We start from the raw sequence: 16,314 nt of genomic DNA, 5'->3' as shown, positions 1-16,314 counted from the left end.
TAAAAAAGTGTATATTTTATAGGGAGTACTTCCATTTCTCCCAAGTTTTGCTTTCCATATGGATGTTTACTTACTTCTTCCAGGACACTCCACAGCTGTGCATCCTCAAATTCATCAAAGGGATCCAGATTGTAACGCATTGTCCCACAGAATAAAACTGGCTCTTGTGGAATTATTGACACCTTTCTTCGTAGATTATGTAGGGATATTTTAGCTGTATCTATGCCATCAATTAGAATTATTCCTTCCACAGGTGCTAGTCTGAATAATGCTGTTAATATTGAAGACTTCCCAGCACCAGTCTGTCCCACTATACCAACCTGGAACGCAGAAAAATTATTCATTCAACAGTGGCAGACATGATGGGAAGCATTTAATGAGCTGACATTTTGTAAAATGATCTCCTGGTATGCCACTGTATTAAACTTATCTACCTCACAGAAAAAAATATAAACTGGAAAATGATAATGAATTAGAAAACTTTGAGAAAAACTGTGTTGTTGTTCACTATCGCATTCCATATGAAAAAAATCTAATGCTGCACTCCAAGTTTCAACAATATTCAATAACTGGAAGTTATGGACTGTTGCATTCAGCATGATATTGAGCCCCTGTTGCTATGAAGCTGAAGTGTGGTCAGTTTTCCATGTGATAATTTTATGTGATTTTAAAGAGGATTTTATATTCAGTGTTATGCTCTGCGAAATTATATTTGGGAAGTTTCTCTTTCTTTGAACACTCTTTTGTTGATTCACCAATCTCAGACATCCAAGATATTTTATCAGAGTTCAAGTCTGTGTTGGTTGCACAGCAACTACTGTTAGTGGAAAAAGTAAATTTTGATTTTGGATAATGATCAATCAATGTACAGTCAATTTAATAATTTTATTCATCTGTGCATCATATTTAGAAGGATACTGGACATATTTGGCAGAAGTTTGGCATACTCTTTGTATTAAATTTACAGCTTTCTCCCAGATCTTACAAAAGTATCTTCATAACAGGATCATTTGTAATTCATGGATAACACGTCAACTACCTGACAAACAGGTGTCACAGTATTTGTAGTTCTGACAACAAATGGTTGAAATGTTTAATTGTAGCAGTTAGGAACCAGTACACATTCAGTAAAAGTGAAGAGAGCAAAGAGTTATGGCAAAATCATGTACACTTCCTTTATGCAAAATGACTTCACTATCACAATGAGGATTAGTTTCCTGCTTTGGGAAAGAAATAGCTACACAGCTTAGAAAGAAATTCAGCCTGTTCTCAAAATTTTCAAATATGTACAGCTCTATAAATTAAGATAGTGGACAAGTGGAAATCTGAATGAAGAGCTGTAATTAATCTGTTCATTCATTAGTACTGCAATTTTCCTTACTATGCTGTAATTTTGGCTAGAAGTGTTTATTAATCTTATTATTCATTTTATTTATTCTTCATATTCTTAGTCATGGCATTTCTGATGAAAATACAAAAATTGAGTGGAGTCTTGAAACTATCACTCTTGTTGGATTTCTCAAATGTTACGCAACTGAATAACATTTTTTCTTTAGCACTCTAAAAGAAAATTAACATTAATTCGTAATGACAAGAGAATGAAAAGGAAGATCACAAAAGAAATAAAGAAGAGAAGAAGGAAATGGATGAAGAAGTTCTAAGAGGAGAAAAGGAAGAAAACCCAGTCCATGAAGCAGCTACATGTAGTTTTGCAGAGGTCATAACAAAGAAAGAAGAAGATGAAGCATGTTAGTCATTTGGAAGGTCCACTGATAATACGTTCAAGATCTCACTAAGATGTAGAACATGTCATTTGATTCACAACTGCAATAAATTTACATGACTGTCTCTCACATTAATCTTAATCTACAATTCAATATATTAACTGGAACAAAGACACAAAATTGCATGTCTTTTAAATTACTACTACTACTACTACTACTATTATTATTATCATGAATTAGACTTAACTCTATGTGCTAAGGAACAGAGATTAGGGTTTCAACTCTTTTCAATGATTAGTTTGCTTGAGACAAGAGAAAAGCTTAGTTGGACAAGGATGAAGAAGGATATCATCCATATCACCTACAATGGAGCAGTCATCAAAATTACCTTAAGTGACTGAAGACAGCCATAAAACATTCTATCTGGGTGGCTAGATTGGGATTTGAAACCAGATTCTACATATCACATACAATGGAGCAGTCATCAAAATTACCTTAAGTGACTGAAGACAGCCATAAAACATTGTATCTGGGTGGCTAGATTGGGATTTGAAACCAGATTCTACAATATGAGTTCAGTGTCTCTATGTGGAAACACATGGTTATTATAGCATCACATTAAAAGAAATTTGTCTATAAAATACACCATGTGATCAAAAGTATCTGGACACCTGGCTGAAAATGACTTACAAGTTCGTGGCATGATCCATTGGTAATGCTGGAATTCAATATAGTGTTGGCACACCCCTAGCCTTGATGACAGCTTCCATTCTTGCAGGCATATGTTCCATCGGATGCTGGAATGTTTCTTGGGGAATGGCAGTCCATTATTCACAGACTGCTGCACTGAGAAGAGGTATTGATGTCAGCCAATGAGGCCTGGCATGAAGTCAGCATTAAAAAACATCCCAAAGGTGTTCTATAGAATTCAGGTCAGGAACCTCTGCAGGCCAACCCATTACAGGGATGTTATTGTCATGTAACCACTCTGCCACAGGCTGTGCATTATGAACAGGTGCTCAATCATGTTTAAATTTGGAACAGGTGCTTGATCATGTTGAAAGTTGCAATAACCATCCCTGAATTGCTCTTCAACAGTGGGAAGCAGTAAGGTGCTTAAAACATCAATGTAGGTCTGTACCGTGACAGTGCCATGCAAAACAACAATGGGCGCAAGCTCCCTCCATGAAAAACACGACCACACCATAACACCACCACCTCCAAATCTTATTGTTGGCACTACACACTCTGGCAGAGGAAATTTGCCAGGCATTCGCCATACCCACACCCTGCCATTGGATTGCCACATTGTGTACCTTGATTCATCACTCCACACAACATTTTTCCACTGTTAAATCGTCCAATGTTTATACTCTTTACACCAAGCGAGGAGACATTTGGAATTTACAGGCATGATGTGTGGCTTATGAGCAGCTGCTCGACCATGAAATCCAAGTTTTCTCACCTCCCGCCTAACTCTCATAGTACTTGCTGATGCAGTTTGGAATTCCTGTGTGATGGTCTGGATAGATGTCTGCCTATTATCCATTATGACCTTCTTCAACTGTCAGCAGTCTCTGTCATTCAACAGATGAGGTCGGCCTGTACGATTTTGTGCTGCACATGTCCCTTCATGTTTCTACTTCACTACAACATGGGGAACAATGGACCTAGGGATGTTTTATGAGTGTGGAAATCTCACATACAGATGTATTACACAAGTTACACCCAATCACCTGACCATGATCAAAGTTCATGAGTTCCGTGGAGAGCCCCTTTCTGCTCTCTCGTGATGTCTAATGACTACTGAGGTCACTGATATGGAGTATCTGGCAGTAGGTGGCAGCACAATGCACCTAATTTGGAAAATGTATGGTTTTGGGAGTGTCCAGATACTTTTGATCGAATAGTGTAAGTTGTCAAACACATAATTTTAGTTTTTGTCTAAAGCTATTATTATTGCTCTTATTATTAATTATTATTATTATTATTTATTAGCCCCCCATATCACTGGGTAAGTGTTCAGAAGTTTTTGTGACTTCATACTTCACACCTTTTTGCACCATGCTAAAGCTGAGTGATTGATAGTGTAAGTCATTTCTCCTTCTGGTATTATATTTGTGTGTTTGTATTGTTTTTTGAACTTTGATTGATTAATGATAAATGTAGTGTTATCCAAAGAGTGAGGTGGAAAGCAAGGTTGGTACCTCACAATGCAGTCACAAGAGAAAACAGTCACTGCGTCGAGGAATGAGTAACACTGATGTAGCCATGCCCAGAAATGTTTCACTATGCTGGCAAAACCACTCTTCTACTTACAGCCCAGTCTGCTATCATTGTCTAAGATGACAGCATTGTCTTCTAGCACTCCAGCTTTGTTATCATTGTATTAAGCAGAACTGTACATGAAACTTATTGCTAAATGTACTCTGAGTGAGAGACTTGTATTTTGTCTGTATCAAGTGATAAGTTAATGTTCAGAGGCAGCTGTAAATACTAATGACATTCCTGTGGAAATTGATCGTACAAAGTTAAGTAATTCTCCTTATCTATGCAGTAATGGAGTGTTATGTGTTTTAGTATCCACTAAGTCTCCTCCCAGAGGAGCAAAGTAAAGAACCCACCATTGTACCAACAAGTGTATTTTCACGAAGTACAACAAATGGCACTGAGGTTGGTCATTATACAAACTTGCTTCATATGCTTCTGAAGTGTTACTGTATTCACATTGCACATGCCATAGTTGCCTTGTCTCTAATTATCTTTTTTTCTGTGCATTCTATCAAGTGTTTAATAATGTCTGAGCTGCCAAATACTTGTCCTTGTCATGGCACAAAATGCTTCCTTTTGTGGATGGCAAGGTCATATTCAAACAATTTATTTACAGGGCAACCCAGACATAAGAAATGGCTGATTCAGTGTGGGCACAAGACACATCACAGCTGTCAACAAGTGCATTCTGTAAAAGCATGGCGATTAAAGACAGAACAAGTAATGGCCTGCATTTCCACATTGCAGAGCCCTTCTGCGGCAGTACACAGACAGGAGAATACACTTTTGTTCAATTAAGAGTGGCTCAAAGCACAATTAAATTGGAGTTAGAGACTGATGCATCTGTTTCCCTTATTAATAAAGACACATATGAAAGGATCAGTAGCTCACAGCTACAGCAGCCTACTTTTGTTTTGCCTGCATAGAGTGGACATGAAATTCCAGTAATTGGCATGTGCAATTTGCCAGCAACTTTTTGTAGAGTTACAAATGGTGTATCATTTCATGTACTCTGTTTTAAAATGATGCAAAAATTTCTAGTTTAGACTTGTTTGATTTGTTCAACCTGCTCATATGAGAAAATGTGTTACATATCAGTGTTTCAGTATCTCACACTATTGTTTCTGACTTGTGTAACAGTTATGAGGAATTGTTTGAACTAGGTTTAGGAAGGGCTAAAGATATTGAAGTGCACATTACTGTTAAAGACAATGCATAACTGTGACTTTTTTGTGTGTGGCCCGTCCCTCATGCAATGTATGAGCAGGTTGATCAGGAACTGCAAAGATGGAAAGACAATGTGGTTATCCAACCACATTCTCTAAGTCAATGGGCATCACACTTAGTAATTTTCAAAAAGCCAGAAGGAGGTTTACATCTGTGTGCTGATTTTAAAGCAACAGGAAACCCACAAACCATCACTGATTCTTTTCCTTTCTCATGACCAGAGGACTTAATGGACAGACTAGAAGATTCATTTCCAAGATTGATTTACATGAGGATTCCAGTTTCAAAGACTACCATCAGGAATGCTTCCGCTCCTGCTACTTTCAATGGTTTCTGGTACAATTAATGCCAAAGTATCTTTCCTGTACAAACTATTTGGATGATATTCTGGTTGTTGGTCATACACCTGCTGAACATTTGGCACATTTAGGCTGCTTGTTTTACGTTCTTCCTGCTGCTGGCTTAAAGTGCAGCAAGGGAACGTGCTCCTTTGTCCAAGCAGAATTAATAACTTTGGACGTGTAATAAATATACAGGGAATCTGATACTTTACCTTTGTCTGCAATAAAAGATCTGATGGTACCCTGTAACCTTAAGGAGCTCCAAGCTGTCATGGGGAGGCTTACCTGTTACATACAATTCATTAAAAACACTGGGCAAATTGCTGCTCTGTTGAACAGGCTGTGCCTGAAAAATAGTGCTTTTGTGTGGTCCGAAGAATATCTTGATGCCTTTTGTCGATTAAAGGATGTGCTATTACAACACTGTTGTTTGCTTCATTTTGATCCAGTTAAGCCTGTCACGTTAGCTGTTGATGCATCTTCATATACAACTGGAGATGTGCTCTCCCACAGAATTGGTTCTTCTGATAGACCCACTGATTTTGCCTCAAAAACACTTGAAAGAGTGTAGCGTGATTACAGTCAACTTGAAAAAGAGGCACTCTTCATTATCTATGGTGTTACCAATTTCAACCAATATTTGTATGGACAGAAATTCTATTTGATTACTGACCACAGGCCCTTGACAGCTTTATTGAATCCCTCCAAGCCTGTCCCACATCAGACAGCGCAAAAATTGTAACATTGGGCTCTGATATTTTTTAATTGTAAGTGTGAGTTGTTGTACAGGCCCACTGCCAAACATTCAAATACTGACTTGTTGTCTCAGTGTTTGATTCATCTAAGGAATCATGTTTCCAAATTGATACCCAGGATTTTGAAAGTCTTCAAAATTTTCCTCTCAGTTTTTGCCATACTGCCCTGCAACTGCTTCTGACCCAGCTCTTCAGGTTGTTTTACAATATGTGTACCATAGACAGCCACATAGGGTTTGAAATAAATTCTCCAGCCAGTGGCACATCACTATTTTTCACATTGTCATGTGATATCTGTGTTGACAGGCATTCTGCTCTTGCACACAGAGAATGATGTATATGTTGGGACTCTTCACTCCCTGCATTGGGATGTTTTGTCTTTTTTGCATCAAGGTCATTGGGGAGAAGTTCATATGAAGCAACTCACATGATATTTTTTTACTTGGCCATACAAGGATGGCCAGATTGTGCAAATGAACTGTCACTGTAAAGTGTGTGAGAACATCAATCAGCCCCACCACAATGCTTCTTTATGTGGCCACATCCAACTGGACCATGGCAATGCATCCATATTGATTTTGTGGGTCCATTCTGGAACACAATAGTTTTTGATAGTAGATGTATACAGTAAATTTCCTTTTGTTGTCCCCATGACACCCACCACTATTGCAAGTATATCAGACTTGACCTGCTTTTTGTCTCAAAGTTCATCCTTAGGTCATAGCCTTGGACAATGGAAAACAAGTCTCTTCAGCTTACTTTCAACAGTTTGTGCCACCAACAGCATCCACCATGTGACTACTACACCTTTTCACCCTGTCTAATGGAGAAGCTGAATGGTTTGTGTGAACACTCAAAAATCACATGGAAAAACTCTATTCCTCCCAAACATGGGAACAAGCCTTAAAGATTTTTTTGTCCTCCTACTGCTCTTTGCAACACAACAGGAAGTCACTGCCAGAAATATTACACAGTTGTAGACACTATACACTAGTGCATCTTCTGTGGCTGCTATGGAACCATTCCATGGCAGCCACATGATAGGACAAAGTTTCAGCCACAGGATGAAGACTTCTTTAAAGTGTTTGGCAAGAAATAATATTGGGAGTACAGAGTCACTTAAAAGGCCAATAGCCGGCCGGAGTGGCCGAGCGGTTCCAGGTGCTACAGTCTGGAACCGCGCGACCGCTACGGTCACAGGTTCAAATCCTGCCTTGGGCAAGGATGTGTCTGATGTCCTTAGGTTGGTTAGGTTTAAGTAGTTCTAAGTTCTAGGGGAATAATGACCTCAGAAGTTAAGTCCCATAGTGCTCAGAGCCATTTGAACCAAAAGGCCAATGGTTGTTATTCTAACATCATAAGAGATTCTGCTGGGCTTTATTGGCATCACCAGAATGAGCTGTGGTTCACTTCCTGTTATGTCACTGATTCTACTGCAGAGTGTTTACCCACAGACCTGACTGCCACTCGTGTCTCCACCAGCAGTTGCCTCCACCTCTCTACCAGTTGCGACCAGCACCATCCACAGTGATGACCATGAAGGTTGACAAACTGCCATACATGCTACCATCACTGATTTCAGTGCCTGCCCTGCAGCCTGAACCAGTGTCCATTGACATACTGTTCACAGATGACCATCATGCCACCTAAAAGATCATCTTACTGTTTGCTTAGCCACTGTGTCTGTGTCTCTGGATGTGTACGTGTACCCTGTGACCAAGTTTTTGGATGCTGTTCTTGGTCATTCACAACATGGTACATTGCAACACAACTACAACAAAAGATAGTCACAATGAACAACACTGATGTAGTGACACCCATAAACATTTTAGTATGCTGCCACACCATTGTGTGATAAATGTAAACAGTCCAGTCACATTAATGTGACCAATGATTGTGTTCAATTTCAACATATGAGGTCTGTTCAAAAAATTCTGGAACATTTGTAATTTTGCGCCAATATTGTGTCAGAGTGAAATGCAGTTGGCACCCCTGCACATGTTTGTGTTTAATGTGTAGCTGCTGGAAGCATCATTGCCGTATGTCTGTTAGTTATTGATCAGTGCTGTATTGAGTAGAAAATTGTGTCACACAGTTTGCAGATTTCAAGATGGCAGAGTTAGAGGAGCAATACATCTGCACTAAATTTTGCATGAAACTCAAGTAAACATTTACAGAGACACGTCAAATGATGCAGGAAGCCAAGTTTGTCCCACAGCTTATGAGTCATTACCAGAAAGACTTCTGCCTTGCAATGTGTAAAGAGCTTTTGGATCACACAAGTGAGAATGAGATGTTCCTTAAGAGAACTATAACTGTTGATGAGACATGGGTCTATGGTTATGATATTGTGACCAAGGTTCAGTCTTCACAATGGATCAGAAAGGTTCTCCAAGACCATAAAATAGCTCATCAGGTCAGGTCAAATGTCTAAGCCATGGACCGAGTGAGGTGGCGCAGTGGTTAGAGGGCTGGACTCACATTCAGGGAGGACAATGGTTAAATTCCACGTCCGGCCATTCTGATTTAGGTTTTCCATGATTTTCCTAAATCGCTTTAGGCAAATGCCAGGATGGTTCCTTTGACAGGGCATGGGCAATTTCCTTCCCCATCCTTTCTGATGAGATCAGTGACCTTGCTGTTCAGTCTCTTCCCCCAAATTACCCTGACTCAACGCCATGCTGATAGTTTTCATTGACTTTGAAGGATTATCTCATCATGAATTCATGCTACAGGGGCAAACTGTTAATTGATAGTACTATTGAGACACACTGTAACACCTGTGAGCAAATGTGAAAAGAAACAACTTGAAATGTGTTGAAACAATGCATTGCTCTCACATCATGATAACACATCCACATATTCATCCCTGTTGATGTGTGACTACTGCACAAAAAACGAAATCATTGTATTGCTTCATCCTCCGTACTCCCCAGACCTTGCTCCTGCAGACTTTTTTTTATTTCCAAAGCTGGAAACCACATTGACAGGGCAAATATTTGATATGAAATATGAGATAAAATAAAATTTAAGGACCACTCTTTGAATGATATAGCAAGAGGTGTGCCAAGACTGCTTCTGGAAGTGGAAATAGCATTGGAAATGGTGTACCAATTGTGGACGAGGGTATTTCAAAGGAGACCATGCACAATAAGTTAAAGGCAGGCACAGAAAAATTTTGTGGACAAAGTTCCAGAATTTTTGGAACAGACCTCATACAATTAACACTCACAGACGGCAGGTGGCAGCTCTAGCAGTAGAGGATATATAAAGCATAAAGTTGGACTACATTGTCCACAGAATACAGTGGCCTGGTGCTATATTTAGGTTAAAATCAACAGTTGAGATCACAATAATATTTGTTTATTTACTGATTTCAGTTTATGTTAAAGCCATCTTCAGAATTTTTGGCCTCCTATGGTTGGTGCTAGTGGCTGCTCAGTTTTCTTGTGATGCCACGATCCTACACTGTCAAGTGAAGCATCAGCCATAGGGGACAAAAATTCTGAAGATAGCTTTAACGTAAGCTGAAACTGGTAAATAAACAAACATTATTGCAATCTTGACTGTTGATTTTAATCAAAATATATAAAGCATGGTTTTTTTGGGGGGTGGGGGTGGAGGGGGGCATGATCAGTGGCTTTCTGGCCAAGGGTATTGAAGTATTTCTGAAAAGGCTAAGTTTGTAAACTGTTTGCATCCCACCAAGGTTAAAGTATACTCTGCATGGCAAAATGGCACTATCCAAAACAAGCACTGAGGTAGCTGTGGAGCACCACAGCCCATAGGTGACAGGGTGAACGACAGCTGCAGTGATGTGTACAGGTGAATAGATGCACAACTTTTGAGCAACTGGCCACCCATATGAGGCAAGGGGCTACCAACACAGTCTCCTCAATGAACATTCAGTCAACAGCTTGCTGCTTACAGGCCTCTGCAGCAGGCACCTGATTCATCCACCCATGCTGACTGTTGTTCATCAGCGATGAAAGCTGGCATTTGCATGCTAATATTGCAATTTAGTGTCCACTGAGTGGTAAAAGGTGGCCTTTTCAGATGAATTCGAATTTACAATCCAGTGGACAGATGGTCATTGACATGCCCAGCATGAAACATCTGAAAGCAAACACCTTACAACAATCATCAGAAGGGTCCAGGCCAGAAGGCATTCCCTCGGTGATCTAAACATCATGGAAGTCACATGGATCATCCATCCTTGGGGACCATATTGACCTTACATACAGTCTGTTTTTTCTCAGCACAATGGCATCTGCCAGCAGTGCAATGTAATGTGTCATACAACTCACAGTATATGTGCATGGTTTGAAGAGCACCAGGATGAGTTTACTATACTTCCCTGGCCAACAAACTCCTAGATTCAAACCCAGCTGAGACTCTGTGGGATCACCTCAGTTGGACTGTTTGCACCATTGATCTTCAGCTGACAAAACCAGAGCAGCTGGCTACAGCACTGGAATTGATGTGGCTCCATATCCGTGTTGGTACCATCGAGGACTTAATTGACTCTCTCCCTGCATGTCTCACAGCAGTTCCAGTTGGTGGATAATCAAGCTTTTGACAGGTGGTCACATTAATTTGACTGGATGGTGTATTAGGCAGAACTCTATGTGCAATTTATTGTTAAATGTACCCTGGGCCAGAGACTTGTATATTGTCTGTATCAACTGAGACATTAATGTTCAGAGACAGCTGTAAATATTCATGACACTACTGTGGAAATGGAATGTACAAAGTTAAGTAATTCTTCTTATGTGAGATGAAAAGAAGTGAATTAATATTCTGTGTGTTATATTATCCATTCAGTCTCCTCCTGGAGCAAAGTAAAGAATCCACCATTGTACCGATGAATGTATCTTCATCTGGTGCAACATAAAGGACTTCCCAAAGGAGTAAATGTGTTGTGGAAAGGGCAATGTATACTTCAGTGAGGAATAAAAGCTATTATTAATTCGGCTTTATTTCAGTTTTATGAACTTAATCCTGACAATCATTTTGCCAACTTTATTTCTATATTTGTTTAATCTGTTTCACATGCTCAGCTTTATTTTTCTGAGAGACTTTCACTATTTTCTCAGCCTTGATTCCCCCCTCTTAATACACTGAAGACCCAAAGAAACTGGTACACCTGCCTAATATCATGCAGGGCCCCAGGAGCATGCAGAAGTGCCACAGCAAGATGTGGCATGGACTCGACTAATATCTGAAGTAGTGCTGGAGGGAACTGACACCGTGAATCCTACAGGGGTGTCCATAAATCCATAAGAGTATGAGGAGGTGGAGGTCTCTTCTGAATAGCACGTTGCAAGGCATCAGAGATATGCTCAATAATGTTCATGTTTGGGGAGTCTGTAGGCCAGCAGAAGAGTTTAAGCTCCAAAGAGTGTTCCTGGAGCCACTCTGTGGCAATTCCAGATGTGCATTCTGTTGCATTGTCCTGCTGGAATTGCCCAAGTCGGTCAGAATGCACAATGGACATTAATGGATGCAGGTGATCAGACAGGGTGCTTACGTACGTGTCACCTGTTAAGAGTTGTATCTAGATGTATCAGGGGTCCCATATCACTCCAACTGCACAAGCACCACACCATTACAGAGCCTCCACCAGTCCCCTGCTGACATGCAGGTTCCATGGATTCATGAGGTTGTCTCCATAGCTGAACATGTTCATCAACTTGCTACAATTTGAAACAAGAATCATCCAAACAGGCAACATGTTTCCAGTTATCAACAGTCCAATGTCAGTGATGACAGGCCCGGGCAAGGCATAAAGCTTTGTGTAATGCACTCATCAATGGTACACGAGTGGCCCTTTGGCTCCGAAAGCCCACACTGATGGTGCTCCATTAAATGGTTCGTTCGCTGACACTTGTTATTGGTCCAGCATTGAAATCTGCAGCAATTTGTGGGAGCATCACACTTCTGTCACGTTGAATGATTCTCTTCAGTTGTCATTGGTCCTGTTCTTGCAGAATCTTTTTCCGGCCACAGAAATGTCAGAGATTTGATGTTTTACCAGATTTCTGATATTCTTGGTACACTAAAGAAATGATCGTACGGGAAAATACTCACTTCATCCCTACATGGAGGTGCTGTGTCCCATTGCTCATGTGCCGACTATAGAACCACGTTCAAACTCACTTAAATTTTGATAACCTCCCATTGTTGCAGCAGTAACCAATCTAACAACTGCGCCACACACTTGTTGTCTTATAGAGGCATTGCTGACAGCAGTGCCACATTATGCCGGTTTACATATCTCTGTATTTGAATGTATGTAGCTCGTGGTCTTGTGGTAGTATTCTTGCTTCCTGTGCACAGGGTCCCGGGTTCGATTCCTGGTGGGGTCAGGGATTTTCTCTGCCTCATGATGACTGGGTGTTGTGTGTTCTTAATCATCATTTCTTCATCACTGTCTCGCAAGTCCCCAAAGTGGCGTCAACTAAAAAGGACCTGCAATATGGCAGCTGAACTTCCCCCCATGGGGCCTCCTGGCCAACAATGCTGTACGATCATTTCATTTTCATTTTGTATTTGAATATGCATGCCTTTACCAGTTTCTTTGGTGCTTCAGTGGATAATCTTCCACTGTGCTACTTCTTTTCTTTATACTTACATGTGTGTCCTTTTAATCTGTTGATGTAATTTTATCTTTTCTTCCTTATGGAGGCAGCTTCTAACAAGAAATATTCCTTTTAAAACAGATTTTTCTCCTGCTTTCTAATTGTAAATGCTTATTGCACATAGGCAATTTTATGAATTATGTTGTAATGAGTAAAGAGTTTTGGGGCTTGTACTACCATTAGCTCTGTGTTTATGATCCATTCAAAAATTGTCTTAATTAGTAAAATTATTCTGTATTTTCTCTACTGTTATGATATATCACAATGATATTAATGTTTTGGCATCATTACTGTTAACAAGCTACAAAATTTTCAGATGTATTAGTTACAGTACTTATGAAATACTGAGCATTGCTAACTAGATAGGTTGACTGAAAATATAAGTTCCAAATTAACATATAAATTTTACACTTTCCTTTTTTATGTAAAATGTACATTACCTTACATCCAGCCTCAATAGTGAAGTTTAAATTCTTCAGAACAGGAGGATCATTAACAGTATATTTGAGATTAACATTCCTAAATGTCACCATTCCCTTTGAAGGCCACGTTTCCTCAGGTACATTTTCTGCTTACACATAGAACAGAAAAAAAATAAGGCTTATGTATCTCGAATAGACAGCTTAAATGTATCAAAAGAAATGTTTGTGGTGGTGATCCATGTCTCCTAGTTCATTCAATACTATATTCATTCAGACATCAGTTTATCGTCTTTGTTATAACATAATATGCTTTGAAGAAACTTATATTTTATTTAAAGCATTAGCCCAGGAAAACAGTATTGAGTGAAACCCAGCCCTCACTATGAGCTTTTACATAGCATGGTACTGTTGTAGGAACATTCGTTATTTTTCTCTTGTGAGAAATTGCCAGACTGTTTTTGTGTCAGTCCACAATGAGGAGGATGGAACTGATGACAGTGCCCAGTGAATCAGACACTTGACAAGCATGTTTCTCAGAAATTCAACTGTCAATCTATTGGATGAATACAAAATTCAATGGAAGTAGATGCTGTTTACAGAAGACTTCATGGACTATACAAGAAACATAAACAAACATACTATACTAGAAGAATATAATAATCAATCAGTGTTCCAGAAATGCAGTAACTCTGGAGTATATCATTTACAGTGTTATATTGTGTGATGAGAGATACGCTAAAGTATCCCAAGAAGAAAATAAAATGGTAACTGAAACCATTCAAATCATGACAGAGGGTGTGTCATTAACACAAAAAGAATGAACATAATATGCAACCATTGTGGTTTGACAAAAGTGTGATGCAACTGTTTGTAAAACATGATATGTCAAGAATAAGTTTAGCATTTTTATGATCTGATGGTTATCACTGTTGTCAGCACTTACGGGTTGAAAATGTCATAGTAGTGTGTGACAAATAAATACACTCTTATCACAGCAATAAATCTTGTTAAACATTACAGGACGCATATTTCAGAGGCATGGGGATTGATAACCTGTCTGGTCACACTGACATACATTCCTTATGGTGACTATAAAGCACTTTAGATGAATGAAAAGGAAGTTCCTTCTCCTATATTTGTCCAAATCAAGTTAATGTTTCATCTTTCAGTGTATCCTTCCTATGTTTGCCATTTACGAAGTTGTAAGATGCTATGCAGTAATGTTGATGTATGTGCTGCATCAGTGTCTTCTTTATGCGCTCTTTTGATCCGAGTCTTTTCAGAACTTGTAGCTTTCACAGTAAGTGCTGTTTATTTTTAATCTTCTACAGTTCACAAACTGTTGCTGTGAGACCACATTAAGAGTGAACTAGCAATTCAATTATCAGGAAACTCCACTGCTTAGAGATGTTACATTTTTCACAAAAATATATATTTAATGAAGAAAGCAAGAATCAAAGCAACCTAGATGTGATTCAGAGACATCACTGGTAGTCTTTGTGATAAGAAGATGCCTGCCACCTAAAATCAAAGATATATCGCACAATAGTGGTGCCAGTTGCATTATATGGCACCATGTGTTGGCCTACACCTAGAAGTGAGGAGCACTCACTAAGTGTTGTGGAAATGCTGATACTGAAATGATTTTTCTTTCCCTGCTCAAGGACACTAACAATACAAACTACCTGGAGTGGCCCCAATCAATGAGAAGATGCACGAATGGAGACTTCTGTGTTGCAGACGAATCATACAGGCACCGCCTACTTCAGTCATCAGCTCAGCCTATCATCTTACTGTTAGAGGCCAGAAACAATGTTGAGGACCTAAATTAGAGTGGATACATACTATAAACGCAGATCTAAGATCAAGAAGCCTAAATCCATTGGAATCATTAGATCATAAGAAGCGGTGTGCACTGGCCCAAAAGTATACCCTGCTCCAACAGGAAGGTCCTAAGAAGAAGAAGTACTTAATTTATGTAAATGTACATGAATGTTATTTAAATATGTCTGATTTTTGTCAACAGCATTATCTTTTAAAAATGCCATTCTGTGCTTATACCATGTGAAATATGATAGGTCCAGTAATTTTTTATACATATTTTAGAGACTGTTTCAGTGCAAAATATGCACAGAACATAACTATTTCTATTCATTTTTGCTACTAATTACCAGATCATAATGAACAAATTTGAAAAATAAAAATGATATAATATTCTGCTTACCATCATTTGTTTCCAGGCTTGTCTCTGGCTCAATACGTGTGTATTCTAGAATACGTTCCACTGATGTCATCTGACTGACTGTCTCTGACATCTGCAGTATTCCATGTTGAAGCATACCAGTCAAAACAAGGGACTGTGTTATGGCAAGACCAACATTTCCTCCCAAGAATGTCACAGCTGTAATACAAAAACAAACATTTTGTTTTGTTTTGAAAAATTACTCTTTCCCAGCCAAATAAACCGCTAATATAATGTTGGTTTTGAATATAGAGAATGCTAGTTTCTGGCTGGTAACAAGGAGAGGGACACAAGGATAATAATATGAGAGAAAACTGATGTTCATTTCAAGTAAGTTAATCGCACTTGTTGTTTGCCAACAAATTCTACTATTTTAATGGTGAATACTTAAATTGTTCAAAATATTTACACAGTGAATTACTAGGAAATCTTCAAAATAGTTTATAAGTGCAGCATTTTCTAAGTAGAGTTATTTATCTAGCATAGTTCAGAACATAGACACTGTCACACTCTCATTTTATCGTTTCTTTTCGCATTTCAAAGTACATAAAGTGCTAACTCTGCACTTTGAGTTAGCAGCTCAGAGTACTGTAATGTATCAGCATCTGGTAATTATCTTGAAAAAAATAATTTGTCCTACCTTTATTAAAAAATTAATGTTCAGAACTTGAATGACATCTTTAGTAGTGTG

At 39.0% G+C, this 16,314-nt stretch overlaps 1 protein-coding gene across 2 annotated transcripts in view; it reads right to left on the bottom strand.

Annotated features, from left to right (window-relative positions):
* LOC126298974 (ATP-binding cassette sub-family C member 4-like) overlaps window positions 1-16,314 on the bottom strand; it is a 251,855-nt gene that overhangs the window by 37,236 nt on the left and 198,305 nt on the right. The window contains exons 19-21 of one of the 2 annotated variants that reach the window (XM_049990595.1): window positions 15,606-15,782; window positions 13,400-13,527; window positions 75-320 (exon numbers count right to left, since the gene is read on the bottom strand). In XM_049990595.1, coding sequence (XP_049846552.1) covers window positions 75-320; window positions 13,400-13,527; window positions 15,606-15,782 — 551 coding nt within the window. Of the gene's footprint in view, window positions 1-74; window positions 321-13,399; window positions 13,531-15,605; window positions 15,783-16,314 lie in introns of both variants that reach the window. The other variant, XM_049990594.1, reaches the window with a different exon arrangement.

The sequence above is a fragment of the Schistocerca gregaria genome, chromosome X, assembly GCF_023897955.1.
Source record: "Schistocerca gregaria isolate iqSchGreg1 chromosome X, iqSchGreg1.2, whole genome shotgun sequence".
In the NCBI taxonomy this organism is placed as follows: Eukaryota; Metazoa; Arthropoda; class Insecta; order Orthoptera; family Acrididae; genus Schistocerca; species Schistocerca gregaria.
This window is presented reverse-complemented; position numbering and strand designations above follow the sequence as displayed.